Here is a 19,375-nt window from a genome sequence, read left to right on the forward strand (position 1 = left end):
TCATTCTGCCTGTCGCTTAACTTTTGCTTCAAACTCATCCCTCTCTCTCCCTCTCTCCCTCTCTCTGCCTCTACAAATCCAAACTTGAGGCTGTGGCTAAAGTTAGCGCGGTCTACAGAGGTATATAAGCCCCCGAGGATAGGGGTTTAATGCGGCTTCACATCAGTCTCTTCTCTTGTTGACCATCCAAACCTCCATACATACCGTCTCGAGATGGTGAGTAACACCGGTCCTGACTTTCTGACTGCTTACCTGTCCACTACTCTGTGTGCTGTTGATGGGAACCTCCAGGAACAACACAGCATTCCCAGATTTTCTTGTTTTTCTATTTTAAGCTTTTTTGCTAGACTAAAAATAAATTATGGAACAACTTTTTAAAACTCAACTATACTTTTTTGGGTGGTGACATTTTTAGACATTTTGTGTAAAGCTGTTCCTGGATATACAATATCATTCACAGGATCTAAACATTTTGTTAACACTTTATTAACAACATTTATATAAAACATGCTGTAAAAGGTTAGCTACCTGAGGAAAATTAATGTTTTATTACATCCACATTCAAAAACATCCTCCTCTGTCCTGAGCCAGAGAAAGAATGTTCCTTAACTGATTTGAGAACATTTCAAGAGCTAGGTAGTAAGGGATGTTAAACTACATTTAAGACATAGTGGCAGGATTTAATGGTGGACCACACATATTCACCCCACATCACACTGATAGTCAAAGCTAGATAGCAGATGCTAGATGGCGGACGGAACAGTGTACTGGACCTACACACAAGGACATCCTTTCACCTGTCGCTGACCAGGAACAGCTTGACACTGAAGTCAAAGGTCACTAATTGGCCTCCTGAGGGCTAAAGCTGCAGGATGAACAGACCTAGAAGGTCCCGTTGTTAAGCAGTTGATGTGTTTGTCCTTCAGGCACCCAAGAAGGCCAAGAGGAGGGGAGCAGCAGCAGAGGGAGGTTCCTCCAACGTGTTCTCCATGTTTGAGCAGAGCCAGATCCAGGAGTACAAGGAGGTGAGGATTTCTTAACACACTATGCAACACCTCATCACTTTTACACCTTAAAATGTCAATGGGATAGATTTCCTTTCAACTCCCTATCTGGGCTGAGAGTAAGTGACTCTAGTCTGGCCACCAGTCAGTTTCATTGTAACCTAATTCTGCTGTAGAGTGGCTGAAATAGTTGCTAACACTGAAACAGACAGGCACAGCGGCTAAATTGACACTGTTATAATCATGAGTCAATCATGGTGTACTGTTTTCCTTGTTTCATTAAAGGAGCGAACCCCAATTTAGATTTAGGTGGCTGGCCTCTGATTGGTAAATTCTCAGTGCAGTAGCTATTTTGTCAACCCCCCCCCCCCCTCTCCCAACTTAAAAAAGCAAAGAATGTCATGAGGAGAAGCTCTGAAGTTTCTGTAACCTTTTGAAGCTCTCCAGGACTTCCTCTCGTCTGAGCCTTCAGCTGTTACTCAACCTCTCATCTTAAGTCCTCTGCTGCTGAGGGCTGCATGTTTAAGTTTGGCAGGACAACTGGGCCCTGGCTGGCACTCTGCACACAGAGGAGAAGGGAAGGGCAGTGAGGGGGGCGGGGATGAATGGGGGGTGACTTGGGGGGATGGGGGGTGGACAGGGTGAGAACAGGTGGGGACAGAGGGGGACAGAAGAGGTGGGGGGGGCACCTTCTTGAGCTTCTGATAAGGTCTAGAGTTTGGAAGGCAGGTTAGTGTACCTGTTTATGAGGAGAGGAAGGTCGGAGAGGTGAACGGTGTGTAGATGAAAGACGGAGGGTAGAAAGTGGAAGGAGTGTAGGGAAGGATACTGTGTGTATGGAAGGATGGATAAGGTCAGGAAATAGGGATCTGGCAGTAGGTGGGAGATTGTATATGATAGTATGTGTTTTCAAAAGTGTTGTCAAGGGATATGGGCACAGATTTGACGGAGGGAATTCTTGCTGCTGTAAGTGATACAGACTTCTTAAGTATCACTTGGGGAATGTCTGATATCATCATTGGGACAGTCTTAACACTTTGTAAGGATGGGGGGAGTGTGTGCATGTGTGTGAGTCAGGAAGATGGATTACCAGCGGCTTTTTTAAGTTCAAGATCAACCATGGGGGTCCTCTTGGGTTTCATAGACGTAAGAGATGAGGTCCAGAGACAGGCTGGGACAGTGGAAGAAGGATTTAACAGGTGTAACTTAATGAGCTCTCCCTAAATGAAGGTGTAAGAATTTAAATTTCTTCTGTTCTTTTTAGGTCTCGCCTAACAAGGGTTACATAGCATCGTGACATAAATAGGCAGCACCTGACACTTAAATGACCATAGTTGACAGAGGTGTCTCTAAGTTGTATGGAGTGCACATGCTACTCACGTCCCACTACGCACAGGACTGAACCCCCCCTCCTCCATGTCCCACTACACACAGGACTGAACCCCTCCTTCTCCACGTCCTACTACGCACAGGACTGAACCCCCCCTCCTCCATGTTCCATTACACACAGGACTGAACCCCCCCTCCTCCATGTCCCACTGGGGATGACAACTTGGCAGACTCTGGTGACTGGTGTTCATGTCATGCCAGACATTATCTGTCTTCCTCACTTCTTCCCTCCCTCCTTCTCAGGCTTTCACAATCATTGACCAGAACAGAGACGGTATCATCAGCAAGGATGACTTGAGGGACGTGCTGGCCTCAATGGGTGAGCAAGGGTTACATTTAAGACCTTTTAAGATTCTGAGGACATATGTGACTGACTTGTCTCTATTAAAAGTGTCCCTTAGTATGTCCACAATGTCCTATATATACTGTATATGTGTGTGTGTGTGTGTGTGTGTGTGTGTGTGTGTGTGTGTGTGTGTGTGTGTGTGTGTGTGTGTGTGTGTGTGTGTGTGTGTGTGTGTGTGTGTGTGTGTGTGTGTGTGTGTGTGTGTGTGCGTGAGAGAGAGAGAGAGAGAGAGAGAGAGAGAGAGAGAGAGAGAGAGAGAGAGAGAGAGAGAGAGAGAGAGAGATATATATATAATGGTGCTTGCTAACCTCCACTGCCTCCCTGCTCTGTAGGCCAGTTGAATGTGAAGAATGAGGAGCTGGAAGCCATGGTCAAGGAGGCCAGCGGCCCCATCAACTTCACCGTCTTCCTCACCATGTTCGGAGAGAAGCTCAAGGGTGGGTCTATAACTCACTGTACTTGCTTGCTTTATTTCTATTGCACATCTCCTAATTTCTTCATTTGACTCTGTTAGGCTCACTGTCTAACTTGTTATAATCGCTTCAAAGTGTTAGTGGCTTTCTAAGTACACTTCCATATCTGAGGACATTGCATGTGTCTTGCTGCCAGTGTAACATGCCTGACTGACGCTTTGTGTGTCTCAGGGGCTGATCCCGAGGATGTCATCGTTAGTGCTTTCAAGGTCCTGGACCCCGATGCTACCGGTTTCATCAAGAAGGATTTGTGAGAATATTTCCTTCCTTATTTTAAAGTTGTAGTAATGAGTGCACTCCATAACAGAATCCACAGCTTCATGAATGTTTCTGACTTTGTCTCCCTCTCTCTCTAGCCTTCAGGAGCTCCTGACCACTCAGTGCGACAGGTTCTCTGCAGAGGAGGTGAATACATTTCTAATCATTCAGTTTGAATATCATCCTGATCTCTCGTTGTCCCTTGACTTGGCGAGTGGCTGACCCTCCTTCTCCTCCCCTCAGATGAAGAACCTGTGGGCTGCCTTCCCCCCAGATGTGGCCGGCAACGTAGACTACAAGCAAATCTGCTACGTCATCACACACGGAGAGGAGAAGGAGGAGTAATGAAACAGACAGAAGAAAAGAAAACAGCCTCCCTTGCCATTCTACCTTCCTGCTCCTCTCTTCTTCCTTCTATTCTCTCATACCTTCCTTCTCTTTATGTGTACTCATGTGCTCTGTCTCTCACTCACACAAATTCTCTAAAAGACTCGTCTCCACTCAAGACATTTGTGTGAGAGCGGGTGCTCATGGGTGTCTATGTTTGTTCGTGGGGATATGGGATTATTTTCAATAAAAATTATCTTTTAACATCTCCACCCTTTCTCATCCGCTTTCCCTTCCCTTAAACCTCTTCCTCCTTTTCATCTCTTACTCCTATCATTGGTTGTTTCCCCAGTCTCTCTGTTAGAAGAAATGCACACAGCAAGTCGTATTCCACTGCTGTGGTATGGATGTGTAAACCCCAAGGTGAAAAGGAGCACCAGTCTTTGCCTCGGCTGCAACAGCTCAGAGGTTAGACCTGGAAGTCCTTTCACTCCCCCTTAATTTAACCCTCAGGTGGGCAAATAAACCAAACAGAGGGATATCGTTCTATAAATATTGTAGATGTTATCTCCTGTAGATAAGGTGGGAAAATAAGAGATATTCTAAGAAGGAATGAGGCTAGAGAAAAACATAGTCTCCTTAAAGTGACGGCTACGTTTTTCTCAAGAAGTGAAAGGCTGCTCGAGAGAAGAGAAAGGACCCAAAGAAAACTCGTCTTCACCTCCTTTCCCTCCTCCCTTTCCTCCTTTAGTTCTACCTCTTTGTTTTCTATAAGCTCCTTTGTTTTCTGCACCTGGACTAGCTTTAGTCTGCCAGAAACTCCTCTGTAACGAATAAAAGGGACTAACTGTGAATAAAAGCTCTTATCTTTTGTACACTAGTGTCTCTGTTCATGAGTGGTTCTGGTAGAGTGGGATTGAGAAACAACAGGGCTGGTGTGGGTGTATTTCCTGTGCTGTGTGCATTGGGGGAAGAAATACAAATTGTCCGAGACACCACCAAAATCTTATCCGCAGACTAGGCCCATTTGTAAAGACAGCATTCATACATCTTTACTGCCCCCTGCTGGACGATAGATTGTCTGAAATATGAAGTTTTTCCAGAATGGAATAACATTTTCATGCACAGCTCATTGGGAGAATGCAGGCTAAATCAATATGAAACAAGAATGCAAGGCAGAGCAGGGTTCTTTAATATATTATGGTTTATTATTCATCACAACTGTCATTATCATTATTAATGAAATACATCATGTGTAGATTTTCTGCAGTTAAGGAATGCATTTCATTATCTAGGATTTTATTTTTCCACCAATAACAATTCCATGTAAACTTAAAACAACAAAAGACATACAGTTGGGGAGAAACCATGACAAAATAGAAAAACATAACAGCAACAACCTTTAAAAAAATCTAATCAGTGGGACACTCTCGATTAAAAGCAATCAAGCTCAAGGATTTCAGGACCAATGCAGAAATGCACTCAGGACCTAAGTGTCTCTGTTGACTCATCCTGGCTATTTCAGGCATGAGGACTGATTCCAGATCAAGATCAGTTTGGGAGCAATGACAGGATGACTGTCACAACCTCTTGATGACTCAACATAGAATTGAGGACCTTAAGGAGCCTACCCAATTGGATGAAGCCAGGGCCTGCTTGGAGAAATATTGCTCTATCCTGATTGGTTCTGTAGCATTCTCAGGGTTCTCCAACTTCTAATTATTGCCATGAAAACTACTGATCTCAGCAGTGGCATTTCTGGCCGTCAGTGCTGCTGTTTGACAACATTTTTTGTGAACAGTAAGGTTTGCATAAACATGTTCAAGTCATCTTCGCCGACTCTACTCTGATCCAAGTGATTCTGAGAAGACGGAAAGCAAAAAGTGGGGGAAAGCATGGGCTTAAAAAAATAACATGAGTTGGGGAAAAAGACAAATAGTGAACAAAAAGGACATTTTGGCTACGATTACACTAAAGACCCTCCTCTCCTACAAAAACAGTACAGAGAATGAGTGTTAAGAGAATCAACGGTTTCCACCAAGGAATGGTGTTACAGTAACTAACCGACACTATCCATCTAATGTACAGTATAGATACGTTACATAACACTGTGTGTGAGTGGGTTAGGGAGTTATCAAAACATCATGGTGGTTGGTTACAACATACTAGCGTGACAAAGACAGACAACTTCAGATCTTCAATTTATAACCCTTGTCAGAGTTGACTAAATGCCTCCCAGTTTCTTATACAGTACTTTATGACCTTCGGCTCACTCAAATTATGTCATATCTAAAATACTCATGTGAATCTTAGTTCATCGGTTGATGGTCATTCCCCTGTTCTTCAATCACTCTCAGGTTTAATACTGTAATAAGGTAAATGGAGAATTGTGGACCTAACATTATCCATAGCTACCACAGTAAACTTGAAATATGAAATGACAAACAGGATTTGTTATCTTAGAAGATGAGGACAAATGTGCAATAATGAAATCAAAACAGCCATACCAGTATCTAAAAAAAACAATACTTAACATTATCCTCAAACTGGGCTTCACATCGCCAGCCATCCTTCCAGTTAACCAGGTGTCCTTTACTCGCATAGAAAAATAGCAGTCAGATCCAAAATAAAGAATACATATATAATATCTGATTAAATTAACCAACTTTGTACATAAATACATCATAGCCCGAAGGTCAGAGTTCAGAGGTTAATGCTACATTGGCAAGCCTGACCCGCCCAGCACCAAGTGGCTTCCTATGGGTCCTAAAGGCGCAGGTGTAAGAGGTGAAACTATCCCATAGAGATGGAAATAGGCCTCATCATTGTATCCGTGCCATTATGGCATCTGTGACAGCTTCATTGAGGCAATCTCCATTTCAAAGTAGTCAATTTTCTTCTTCCCGATTGGCTGATCCCTCCTGATGTCCTGGTTGCACGACTTCAACAGGGTCACCAGTAGGGATCGGTCAATGAAGTTGGAAGTCCCACCATGTTGACTACATTCAAATGGTGGAAGCCCTCATGGCCCTGCTCATGCTAAAACAGCCCTTTGGCCACTAGAGGCCTCTATCATTCTCTATGAACTATCCAGATGAGATTCAACAACCTACCTACCTACCAAACAGGAGTGGTCAACTTAAGTTTCTCAAATCACTCTAAATAGATCACATTCCAATGGGTTAATTTACTAAAAGCCTCACCCTTATTACTATTTGGCTAAATAAAATATATATTATTTAATTTATCACAAGCAGAAAAACAATAGATGGACATTTGGTCTGACGGGCAGATTCAGAGTTGTCATTGAATGCAGAAGGACCCTCCCTCACTGAACTACCAGTATCTATTATCATCTCCCACTATAAACATACTCAAGAGAAACTTGGAAAAAACATTCTAAAATTAAATCACTTCGTGTTGTTAGGGAGGTGCCATCCTGATCCATGCATGTCTGTCTGTCAAGGCTCAGAATGTCATGTTCATTTCTCCCTCTCCTTACCAACCCTCCCTATCGCAGTGTATATCTCTCCATTTACCTCTAGTCACTGGTCAGAGGACTAGAGATCAAGAGATGAGAGAAAGGGGGGAGAAAACAAGCAACTCAAAAAGAAGACAAAGACATGAGAGAAAGAGCAGAGAAACTGGGTGGCAATATTGAACGGTAACTCAGCTCACTACGCTACTAAGGCACACACTCACACAACACTTAACACTACAATAAATAGGTCCTCCCAGACATCCAAATACCATAGTACTACCAGCAATCACAGTCTTCAGTGCCTGGGTTTGAGATATTTTTTAAATTGTTTACTTTTATCTGCAGGCATTCCGGTTGGACATCTGACCACAAACTGGACATGACAGGGCATTATGGGGAACGACTCAAGGGTCCTACATGGATTTAGGATGTTCTATTTACACCCAATCTATAACTCCCACCTACTCTATGTCCAACGGCTTGTCTGTCCACCAGCTATAGTCTGATAAAAACTAAATAAAATAATAAACTAAATGAGAAAACAGTTGTGTGATCTTGGGAGATTCATTGTGAACCACACAGACAATTCTCCAGTTGCAAAAGGAAACGTGTCCCATCTTAATTTTTCAAACTCATTGATGAAGAAAGCATGGGGGGGGGGTTGTATAGGGGGGGGCATGACCCCTGGGGTGCTAATAAAACCATGATCCAGATGTCTCCTGACTATATGTAGTCCTCAAGATGCACTATACAGGAGGCCTTCTCCTTTTCTCTCTCTCGTTCTACTTCTGGGGGTCTTTTGTTTCCATGTCCTCTTTTTTTCCTTCTCCGTTTTCTTTCTGAAGGAAAACAGGAGAAACTAGGCCGAATCTCTTGGTGCTGTGGCTCCATTCTTCTCCTCTGTCTCTCCTCCCCCTCTGTCCTTCTTCTTCCCCCCTTTCTCCTTTTTCTTCTCTTTCTCTGCCCGCTCCTTCTCCTTCTTCTGGCTCTCCTTGTCTGCTTTGTCCTTCTTCTTCTCCTTCTCTTTCCTCTTCTCCTCCTCCTTCTCTTTCTTCTTGTCTTCCTTGCTCCTCTTCTTCTTCCTGTCATCCTCTCCTCCTGTAGCTGCTGCTGCTCCTCCTCTCCCTCCGTCTGGGAACGGGGGCAGAGGTGTGTTGTTAGCGGTGGGTGATGGGATGGTGAGTGTGATCTGCTCGGAAGTAACTTTGGGGGAGAGGGTGTTTGGTGGTGTATGGTGTACTGGGGCTGATGCACCAGGCTGGCTCTGTGCTGAGGTCTGGGCTGGGCCAGAGGGGCCTGGACCAGACCCAACCAAAGGACTCTGAGAGGCAGGCGCCCTAGCTACAGAGCCACTAGACATGGGTGGTTTGTGGGCGGGGCCTCTGGGTGGGCTTGAAGCTGCCGCTGAGGGGTTCTGTCGCTGCATGGCCTCCATCCCAGAGGCCCCAGAGAAGGAGCCCATCTTCTGAGAACGGAAGGGGGTTTTGGACTTGCGGAAGCCGGGGAGGGAGAGCAGGCTGGAGGAGGCCCTGAGGGGCCCTGGAGGGGGGATGGACCCCAGGAAGGAGAAGCTACCCCCGGAGCTGATGGCGGAGGCCCGACGCTTGTGCTCGTGGATGTCCCGTGTCCCGTGGAGCCGTCGGACAGGCTGGTGGGTCAGTTCGCCCCTGGACTCCCTCCACTTCCTTACCTGAATACTGCACTCCCTCTCGATCAGAGCCTCGGTCACCGCCAGGGACACCACCTACACACAGACAGAGACATACAGAGGAAGTCATCAAACCAGATTTAGACACACAGACAGTGAAACGTCAGTTGACTCATTTGACTCGTGTCAATGAGTCAGAGTAGGAGTATGTTTAGAGAACACATGTATGTCTGTTGGAGGCTGGGCAGGCTCGCGGTCAGACTCCCCTGCTTTATCTCCAGCCCTTCGTTATCACCACCCACACACCAACCAATTTAATTTTAATTAATTTATTTATTTATTTTGCTCCTTTGCGCCCCATTATTTTTTTATTTCTACTTTGCACATTCTTCCATTGCAAAACTACCATTCCAGTATTTTACTTGCTATATTGTATTTACTTTGCCATCATGGCCTTTTTTGCCTTTACCTCCCTTCTCACCTCATTTGCTCACATTGTATATAGACTTGTTTATACTGCATTATTGACTGTATGTTTGTTTTTACTCCATGTGCAACTCTGTGTCGTTTTATCTGTCGAACTGCTTTGCTTTATCTTGGCCAGGTCGCAATTGTAAATGAGAACTTGTTCTCAACTTGCCTACCTGGTTAAATAAAGGTAAAATAAATAAATAAATAAAAAACGCTGACATCAGGTGAAGGAGGACCGAGGAGACGGGCAATCTTTTACTTTATGAGACTGTTTACAGTCTCACCTCCTGCACCAATAGGTCCTCTCTGACAGACTCAGGTGGGATGTTCCGGAGGCGCTCCATGGTTTCGTACATGCCCTGGACCTCCCGCAGTTTATCCACCGAGCCAAGCATCTGCTTGAGCAGCACAAGACCCACACGGAACACTATCTTCACTCCTAGAAAACAGCACAGTTAGCTAATAGTTAGCCACAGCATCATGTGCACTGTGTGTGTGTGTGTGTCTATGTGTCTTACCCTCACAGAAGAACATGTCCCACACACGTAGCACACAGGACCACGGCAGGGTGCGTGAAAAGACACACATGAACCACTCGGTCATGTAGAGAATGGGGTCTATCTTAAACTTCTTCAGGTGACGGTAGGCCATGGGACAGACACGACGTAGCAGAGAGAAGAAGATCTCTCCATCCAACTGGATTGCTTCCTAAAAGAATGATGAGTCGGCTCAGTGTACACCGAAGAAGATACAGTGTGTGTGTGTGTTTGTTCATTTACTCACCAATCCAGCACTATAATATCCAGGCAGGTACGTCTCACAGATCTGCACCAGACACCAGAAGGCATGCTGCAAGTTGGGAATATACACATACCACATTATGAACACCTAGCCCCATCCCACTACTTCATCATTCTAGAACATTGTTCCCATTCCCAGTTTCCTCCACAGTCCCCCTCCCTCTCTGTGTCCCTCAGCAGCCCCTCACCTCTGCAGGCATGTGCATGAGCAGGACAGCAGCCACCGGGGCCTGGGCCTGGCAGTATCCCTCTTCAGGTCTGTACACTGTGTAGGCTTTCAGCACCCGGTACAGATCCTGCTGCCTGGAGGCCACACCAGAAGAGAACAGACAGTTAGCACACATGCACTCAAAGTACATTTTTATTGTACATGTCAGTGTGCTCTACATGGACTGAACAAATCCTATTATACATCAGTAAAGCATGGTCATTTACCCGTGTCCACCGCGAGCAGCAAACATCTCATGGAAGGGGAACTGTCTATGCAGGTCCTTCTCTATAATGTCCAACCATTTAGGGTCTCCCTGCTCCCTCTCCAACTCCTACAGAGATTAAGGAGAAAGAAATGTTCAGATCATTTCTAATTGAGCAACTTTAAAGCAACATATCTAGTTGGAGCAGCATAATATGGAACAGGACTGAGTATAACTAGGCCTTTAACAAAGCATGTCTGTGTCAGAGTGAAAGCAGAGAAAGGGAAGGAAAAAGGGTTTATCTGATATGATCTGTCCAGACCCCCAGGTCTGTGGAGGTAGACCCAGTCAGGCTGGATTACTGCCCAGGATAAGAGGCTTAGAGCTGGGGAGGTCTCTGCGCCCCCTAATAAACACCCCTGGAGATCTAACTGGTCGAACGAGCCACAACTCCTCCCCATCGCATTAACTTCTGTTCCAGTTAGTCTGTCTACCTAGAGGTCACTGAAGAACTTCTGTACTCAAATATGTTCTTTTGATTAGTGACATTTGGACTACAATGACCCTAAATACAGTTGGACTACAATGACCCTAAATACAGTTGGACTACAATGACCCTAAATACAGTTGGACTACAATGACCCTAAATAGAGGCTGTAGGAATGATGGCCTCGGATTTGAATGGGTGAAGAGTACATAGGCAGAGTTAGTCTTTGAGTGTCTGCTTCACAATAGACATGTTTTGCATAGTGGAAGTGTGAGTATGAAGACAGAAAGGGTGTGGGTTAGTGGCAGTACCTCAAACTTGCCGGGGTTGGAGTCCAGGAGCTCCTTGCTGTTGGAGAGCAGCTGCCAGGCTTTAGCCCTGAGAGAAGAGGGGATCCCCTTCCTACAGCGCAACTTCACCTGGAACACACACATACACTTATGTTATACTCACATACAATGTATGTAATAGATATACAATCTCATACCATACATAGCCAGATGTAAGTACCTTTTGGAAGCGTCTTGAGACCCATTTGTCCCAATTGTTGAACATGTCCAGCCATTTCAGCTCTCTCTGCCGTGCTACATCAACTCTGATGTCCTTATCACTGTAACACATGGAGAAAGAGTTAACAACATAAACACCAAGACACACATGCATGTCAACCACACTGGGCATGTAAGACAGTGTATTTATTGCTTTCCAGGGATTTTTCTGCCATTGAAATCCTTGGGCAGGGCACCTAATTATTATTTTTTATATATAATTGAAATATATTTTCAGGATGGAAAAACGTTTCCACTGTCAACGTAAAGGACTTAAACCAGATCAGATTACTGAGACTGCCAATGTTTGTCCTCCATTGGGCAGCACTTCCACTGGTGCTAAGTGTCTGGATGATTCCTTTCCTCTGGATGATCAGAGTGTGTGGAGAGCACAGCAGAATGATGCCGCCCTCATGGTGATCCACAAGTCTGTCTGAAGAAGACTCCAAGAGGAGATGGAATACATAGCACCCATTACCACGTCTTCATCCCCTCTACATTGACTGACCAAATGATCCAAGCTTATCATGCCAACCCCATGTGTGGCCATCTTGGAGTTTACAAGACCTACCGAAGATTACAGGAGGTGGCTTACTGGCCAGGCTTACGGGTTGATACCAAGAAGTTCGTACACAGTGGGAAGTCTGCCAGAAATACAAACCAGACATTGGCAGACATACCTGGAAACTGCAGCAGACATGGTGAACCATCCCAATGGAGTGCTGGGAATTTACCTCATGGGACCTTTTCCTCCCAACTGGGAATGAATTTTTATTGGTGGTAGTGGACTACCACACACATTGGTTGGAGTCGTTTCCCCTCCGCAAAGCCACTGCATCCGCCATTGCTCTAATTCCTCGAAGAGGGGTCTTTACCAGATTCCGGATTCCAGACCAAATTCTCTGACCGAGGTCCGCAGTTCATATCAGGAATCTACAAAGAGCTCAGTACCTACTGGGGTGTAGCTGGCAACTGACCACAGCCTACCATCCTCAGACCAACCTGACCGAGAGGGTAAACCGCACCTTGAAGGAGATGATTGCCTCATTCGAGGGGGGGGGGGGGTCAGCACACAAGGTGGGATCAGCATCTTCCTGAGTTTTGCTTTGCACTGAAATCCGTAGTCCAGTAGATTTCTGGTGTCAGATGGACTGAATCTTGCAAAGTTCCAACATTTCACCTGACTGCCCAGCATTTGATGCAGTCCAACAGCACCACACATTGCTAGCCAGAGTGGAGGCCAGCAGAATCAAAGCCAAACAACGACAGGTCAGAAACTATGACAAACATAGACGAGAGTTTCCCACCACAGTCTCATGTCTGGGTCTGTTATCATCTGTCAAAGGCTTCCAAACAGTCCATTGTCAAGCTAGTTTCAAGATGGAAAGATCCATACTGTGTGGTGCAGCAGTTGGGGCCGGTGAACTACTTAGTCTGTTTGGAGGACACTTGGGAAGATGTCAGGACAGTGCATGTTGTTGACCTAAAGCCCTGCTACCCTACTGCAGAGGAGGCAAAAACAACACCTGCAGGAGCTCTTCTTGGAGGGGGACTTCCCTGGTTTAGTGTAGGAGAAATCTGAACCTGCCAAAACCTGCATCCTCTCTGTTTCTACAGGCTTTGGCAAAATCCTGCACGGAGCCTTCACCATACCCTGCAACTTTAAGAGCGCATCAGCAGTCAGGAAGGAGAAAATAACGATAGCTCTTCCGGCTCTCTGTGAAGAGTTCTCAGTTGGCGCGGAAGTTTGACAGTGTGTGCAACTCTGCAGAAGTATTGTTCATTTTCAGCATGCTTAGTTGTAAAGTGTTTAAGTCGATCACTGGTGTTACCGCTCTAGGTCGTGGCTGTAATCTTTTGGGACCGCTCCTGTCATTGTTCGCATGGAGTAGTAACAACATTGTTTGCGAAGCTTTGAAAAACAAACCATTATGTGTATCAGACAGACAGTGTAACTGCAAGCACCCCCACCCCCACCCCCTCTATCGCTCCTGTGCCTTTTACTGCAGCAGAATCTCTTTTTAGATGCTCCTTGAGATGTTCAGTGTCGTTGGACTATTAGTCCCCTGCCAGTCATATTTGGTGTGACATTTTAGTTAAAGGGAGTTTGCGTGAGAGTTATTGTTTATTGTAGTTTGAACTGTATTGATTTTGTGTGGGACCATTTACATTTGGCCAAGAAGATTTTTAGGCATTTTAAGGCCTTCTTTGTATTGTCTATGAACACACACTCCACACACCCATTCATACCGCCCCCCTCTGAGGTAATGCAGAATATTGCAAATCATCTAATGTTGATGACTGGGCTCTTATTTGTCAATTGTTTCTATGAAGTTGTCTTTAAATTGCTCTGCCATTATTATTGGTTGTGTTACCCCTGTGCTGTGACATGTGTTTTATATGGTGTCTTATCTTTTCTCTCCACTGGCTATCTGGAAAACAGGCTACACTCTAGGCAGTCTCTTCTGCTGATGTGTGTGGATCTGGTAGTGGTACTCTATCCTACTCTTTTCCTTTCAGCATGGTTAATACCTGCCTGGGGCCCAAAACAAAATCTTTCTTTACCCCTCTCTAAACATTCCTCTACAAAGTACGTAGAAAAGATAATAGACCTCATATTATCTATATTATTTTTTAGAATAGAATCTTTGAGAACTAACATTAGCTAAATAAAAGCTAAAATTACAAAAACAATTAATTGAACAGTATCAACTTTGTTTTTATGTTTGAGCAAAAGAACACAGCATTAGAAATGGCAAAATGCATAGAATTGCAGGTAATTCAGCTCCAAGGTTCTCAGCTCCAAGGCAGAATATGTAGAATTGCAGGAAAATAGATTTAAAACAGCAAAAATGTATCTCAGTGCCATGGAGAAGTTTGGAGAAATGCAGGAAATTGTCTTAAAAATATAAAAAAAATTGGGGGCCTCTAAAATTCAGCCCCACTGACGGGCTGACTGTGCCCATTGTCACGACCCCTGCCATGCCCACCACTTAACACATTTTTGTTCTGGATTTTTAAAAACCTGCTCATCTATATACGGATATCCTAAGATTGGATGCAGCCACAGGGTCATGTTCATTCAGTAGATTTCAAACAGGAGCAAGAGTTGTTTTAAATGGAAGCTGTGCGACCTGAGATTCTTTAAAAGGAATACTCATCTACAGATTTATATTATACTTCATATTATATGCTCATTTACAATATTTCTGTCCTGCACTACTCTCTCACACACAGACACCCTTTGATAACGACCCTGAAGGGGAACAGGCTTAATCAATACCAAACTAAATCAATAAAACAGAGGAGGAAGTGCACTTAGAGAGACTGTCCGAGGGGAGGGGCAAGATACGTTCTCCAGGAGGAGAGGGAAATTAGTGGCTGGGCGAGGCACAGTCAGTACATATTGTGTCACAAAAGCGCTCTCAGCACTATCTATCTGAGTCACACAAAGGAGAGATGAAGGACAGACCGATAAGTTTAGAGTGGATATAGGGAAGACTGGACAGAAAGGGTGGGGAGGGAGAGATCACTTGGGCAAGATGGGTGACTCGGAGAAGATAACCAAGCCAGGAAAGACGGTTGATTGTCAAAGACTCCAGCCCCCTAAGTCATAGAGTTCTGTTACCGCACGGCAAGCAGTACTGGAGCACCAAGTCTGGGACCAAAAAGCTCCATAACAGCTTCTACCCCCAAGCCATAAGACTGCTTAACAGTTAATCAAATGGCTACCCAGAGTATTTGCATTGACCACCTTTTGTTAATTATACGTTTTTGCACAGACTATGTACACTCACTGGACTCAACCATACACTCACACATACTACACTGACATTCCAACACACACACATATCCCCTCCCACTATGCTTCTGCTACCCTCTGTTTAGATCTATGCAGTCACTTTACCCCTACCTATGTACATATTACCTCATACCCCTGCAAATTGACTCGGTACCCTTTGTATATAACCTCATTATAGTTATTTTATTGTGTTACTATTTTTCCTATAGTTTATTTAACAAATGTTTAGCTTTTTTTCAATTTTACTCTGCACTGGTTAAGGACTAGTAAGTAAGCATTTTACGGTAAGGTCTACTACAACTGTTGTAGTCGGGCAATGTGACAATTAGAATTTTCTTTAAGAGAGAAAAAAACAAACCAGTGTAATTGCCCATCTACAGTCAGAGTGAAGACACAATAGATGTGTATTTTACATGGGTGTGTGCATAGAGTGAGGGTGTGTTTTTGTTTTACCATGCCCACCTGCCCTCGCTGTACTGGGTCCCGCCGAGGAAGCCATATTTGTCAGTGCGTCTGACAGCCAGGCCGTTGATCTCTGAGTCTGACCCGATAGAGCTTCCATCCTCCCCCAGGCCAGACAGAGACTCCAGGGTCCCTGACATCATGCTGGCTGACTCCAAGTAGCTGAGGGTGTCTGGGGCTGGGACTCTGGGGTAGGGCAGGGAGAGGGAGACAGGTTCCTGGATCACTGGGGGGCTGGGGTGCCCTGCTCTGGAGGGGGTGTTGGGTAGCTCTGCCCTTCTGGGAGATTGGCTTGAGGTCTCAGGTATGGGAGACAGGCTGGGGGTGTCCAGTTTGGGAGGGTTTGGGTGAGGGTTTTGGCTTTCTTCTGGTGGCTGATGATTTTGTGCTTCAGGGGCTGCAGCTGCTTGGGTGGAGTCTGGAGGAGGGGGAGTGTAAGTGGGGGCAGGAGGAGGGGGAGATTCCACCATAGACTGAGGCTGAGCATAATCAGTAGCAGGATTAGTGTTCACAGTGACATGAACACTGGGGTAGAGATTAGGGGTGAGATTAAGACAGGAGGAGGGGCTGGTAGTCTGCTGTGTTACCCCTGGTACCTCTTGCTCACTGTGGGCCTGTGTAGGGCCCTCTGAGGGGGCATTCAACAGCTCCTTGCCCCCTGGGTTACTCACTTCCTGCTTTACAGCCAACACTGGGCTGGCCCCTGCCCCCATGTATGTCTCCTTTACTCCCTCCCTCTGCCACAATGCTACATCTACCGGTGGGATGGCAGGAGTATCTAGGGCTATTACAGGTAAGGGGGCAGGTCTCTCTGGGGGTATTAGAGGTGGGGGCACTGGAGTCTCTGGAGTTAACGCTGATGAGACGCGTTTGGGGGGACTCGGTGGAGGTCCTCTCCCCCCTCTCTTGGGAGACTTGGGAGAAGGAGGGTGAGAAGGAAGCGTCTCTCCTGGTACAGTTAATGTCAGAGAAGCTTTGTCACCGTACAGAGAGGACTTGGGGATTGGGTTCTCCTTAGTAGTGCTGCTGGGAGGAGGGGGGGCAGTAGAGGGTATGGGGAAGGAGGGGGCAGCATGTGTGTCACCTATAGCTGGAGATGAGGGGATTAGGGCGGAGATTTCGGCCATGGCGCCTCCTTATTTTCTCCTTGACAGATGGGAAGACAAGACAGAAAGGTTTCATGAGAAACCAAAGTTAACAAAACTCTTAATCATGATCACATGGAAACAACCTCTCCACATTTCCATAGTGTATTAGAGTAAATTATGTTGGACTGGTGATAATAAATAATACTGAGGCCATCAGTCCCTGCCCCACACTTTTCAGACAAGTTTTTCACAAAAAAACAAAGTCTTTGCTTCCACAATGTTAAATGAAGAAGTTGGTTGTATATTTCAAAATCATGGACATTATTTGCAAGATAGGCTAATGCCCAAAGTTTTACTGGCTACTATATTGGTGGAATTGCAGTTTTGAACAGTGGGGAAGATTCTAATAACAGACAATGAAAACCAGCTAAAATTAAACAAACACAGTTCCCTATATCTGAAAGAGGACATTGGCCATTCATTACACACCTACCTCCTACTCTTTGTCTTCTATTTGATATTTAGTTAGTGGACATGGGTTTGGATTTTTCGAATTATTGCCTATTGGGGTATTTTCAACAAGCACCATCTCCACAATACAGTAACAGGTAGAATTATGCATGTCTATCTGAGGTTTCACTTAATGTTGTTCAATATGATGATTTGACCTGTGTTATTTACTATACCCAAACCCACCTCTTCATTTTTGCCCAATATCTATCCAGTGTCATCGAACACTGAACATTCACGGACAATCTACAGAGCTGGATGTTGACAATGACATGTCTACAATTCAAATACATTGTAGAATACATTCATTCAAAAGACTGCCTGGCCCTAACGATCATCTCAGGTGTGGCCACAAACACTATCAAGTGCATGCACTAACAAACACAACAGTCAGACAAAATTACCTTCGCTAGCAACCACCGATACAGTACCTTATTTCTTCTACCAAGATTACGGACAATATTATATTTATATTTCGCTGATCTAAGCAGGTTGGTTTGCTAACTCGCGTCAGCCAACACGCTAACTACCTAGCTACTATAGCTACCTAAAAACGAACGATTGTGTTTTCATATCTTCTCGAGGCCTCATTCAAAGCAACACAACTTCCTAATTCAACCACAGGAAAATTATATTGTTGCCAAACAGGCATCTTCGTTTTCTAGTGGTCCACTCCCCTCCCTGACGTTGGGGCCCTGCCTGACCATTGGGTCCACGGCCTTGCCCATCCGCTTCCCTCGATATAAACCCTCTCGTGTAAACTTACCCACGGCCTGCGTGTCTACGTGATCCGTCCGCCTGGACGCCCAGGGTAGGGGGTTTGTCCGCGGGCCCCCCACAGTTCCGGTCCGCTAAGCTCCTCAGTTCAATGAAAGCACGACAATGAGAAGCTGGACTGTCCAGGCAACAAAGGGAAAATAAATAGACAACGGCTGAGCAGGTTAGGAGGCGCAATGTCCCCCAAAACTAGCTAGCTAGTTAGTTAGCTTGCTGGCTAATGATGTTAGGCGAGTGTTGTTAACCTAGCTGTCTGTTTGGGTTACTCTCTGACATAACTGCAGAGAGTTTAAATCTTACAAATGTATATCATTTTACGACCAAATGGTATTCCTTTCTTCCAAACTGTCCTTCACAATCAGTGTGGTCGTACTACTGTTAGACATTTAGCACAAATCGCCTGCATTTCCTTCTGCTGACAGCCACGTGCGCGCTCCTGTTAGTGCGATCGGGCACTCACACGTATAGGCATAATCGGGACCATCTGTCAACACGAGTGGCAAAGAAAATAATAATATCAGGTTAAACTAGAACTAAGTAGATAGTATTTGTCTCAAATAATCTTTCATTTTCAAATATGTTGTTAAATTTGTATATGCACCGTTTGATTGAACTAAACTAACCTCCGTTTTTTCACGGTAGCAAACATTTACCGGATTGTCGCTGTCTTTCAGTACTCTGCTTCCCTCTGCTGTTGGTATAAGGCCATTACTTTTTAGAATTATACCAACATCTCCACGATTTAACAGCAGGTAGCACAAGACTTTAAGACCAGAATGAGACCAGTAGGTGGCATAAGATATTACAGTTTTCTCGATTGCTAAAACACTAAAACCCATTGGCCGAACAAAGTTCTCAGTTGCCTGGACTCATTTAGCTAATTATGCAGTCTGTTGTCAATACCTTAAACCATTTCACATGGTAAAACACAATTTGCAGATATCACTTAGACTTTTCAGCAAAACTCTAAACACATTCTCATTCTCAAAACACATTCTGCACTCTAATGCACATGTCATCCATACTGGTAAACACAAGTGGCAACAATCAAATACAAATAGAGAATACATGTCATTGATTGAACACAACCA

General features: G+C 44.9%; 2 protein-coding genes across 3 annotated transcripts; one reads left to right on the forward strand and one right to left on the reverse strand.

The window, feature by feature from the left end:
- Positions 1-4,672, forward strand: LOC116375923 (myosin regulatory light chain 2, skeletal muscle isoform type 2). The gene is made up of 7 exons (XM_031834802.1): positions 1-216; positions 927-1,025; positions 2,637-2,712; positions 3,072-3,176; positions 3,384-3,462; positions 3,569-3,617; positions 3,714-4,672. Exons 1-7 carry the CDS (start codon positions 214-216, stop codon positions 3,813-3,815), a joined length of 513 nt encoding a protein of 170 aa, XP_031690662.1. The 5' UTR covers positions 1-213; the 3' UTR covers positions 3,816-4,672.
- A 306-nt stretch (positions 4,673-4,978) lies between these two features.
- LOC109885312 (TBC1 domain family member 10A) lies at positions 4,979-18,742 on the reverse strand. 2 transcript variants are annotated; one of them, XM_031834800.1, is made up of 10 exons: positions 18,274-18,698; positions 15,901-17,055; positions 11,608-11,707; positions 11,409-11,516; positions 10,633-10,739; positions 10,386-10,500; positions 10,181-10,246; positions 9,916-10,105; positions 9,682-9,836; positions 4,979-9,022 (listed from the first exon to the last, which is right to left on the reverse strand). In XM_031834800.1, the coding sequence occupies exons 2-10, from the start codon at positions 17,034-17,036 to the stop codon at positions 8,138-8,140; spliced, it is 2,862 nt and encodes a 953-aa protein (XP_031690660.1). In that variant the 5' UTR covers positions 17,037-17,055; positions 18,274-18,698; the 3' UTR covers positions 4,979-8,137. The 2 variants fall into 2 exon arrangements, with proteins under 2 accessions (XP_031690660.1, XP_031690661.1); XM_031834801.1 differs by having other exon boundaries at positions 5,786-9,022; positions 15,910-17,055; positions 18,274-18,742.
- Positions 18,743-19,375: the final 633 nt, after the last annotated feature.

This window comes from Oncorhynchus kisutch, linkage group LG10 (assembly GCF_002021735.2).
Source record: "Oncorhynchus kisutch isolate 150728-3 linkage group LG10, Okis_V2, whole genome shotgun sequence".
Lineage (NCBI taxonomy): Eukaryota > Metazoa > Chordata > Actinopteri > Salmoniformes > Salmonidae > Oncorhynchus > Oncorhynchus kisutch.

Excerpts from the sequence above, each read along its gene's own strand:
- LOC116375923 (XM_031834802.1), top strand. Across the intron at positions 1,026-2,636 it reads AGATCCAGGAGTACAAGGAG|GCTTTCACAATCATTGACCA; the intron begins GTGAGGATTTCT and ends CCTCCTTCTCAG. Across the intron at positions 2,713-3,071 it reads GGACGTGCTGGCCTCAATGG|GCCAGTTGAATGTGAAGAAT; the intron begins GTGAGCAAGGGT and ends CCTGCTCTGTAG.
- LOC109885312 (XM_031834800.1), bottom strand. The coding sequence starts at position 17,036 with ATGGCCGAAATCTCCGCCCTAATCCCCTCATCTCCAGCTATAGGTGAC. Across the intron at positions 10,740-11,408 it reads CCAACCCCGGCAAGTTTGAG|GAGTTGGAGAGGGAGCAGGG; the intron begins GTACTGCCACTA and ends TAATCTCTGTAG. Across the intron at positions 10,501-10,632 it reads GCTGCTCGCGGTGGACACGG|GCAGCAGGATCTGTACCGGG; the intron begins GTAAATGACCAT and ends TGTGGCCTCCAG.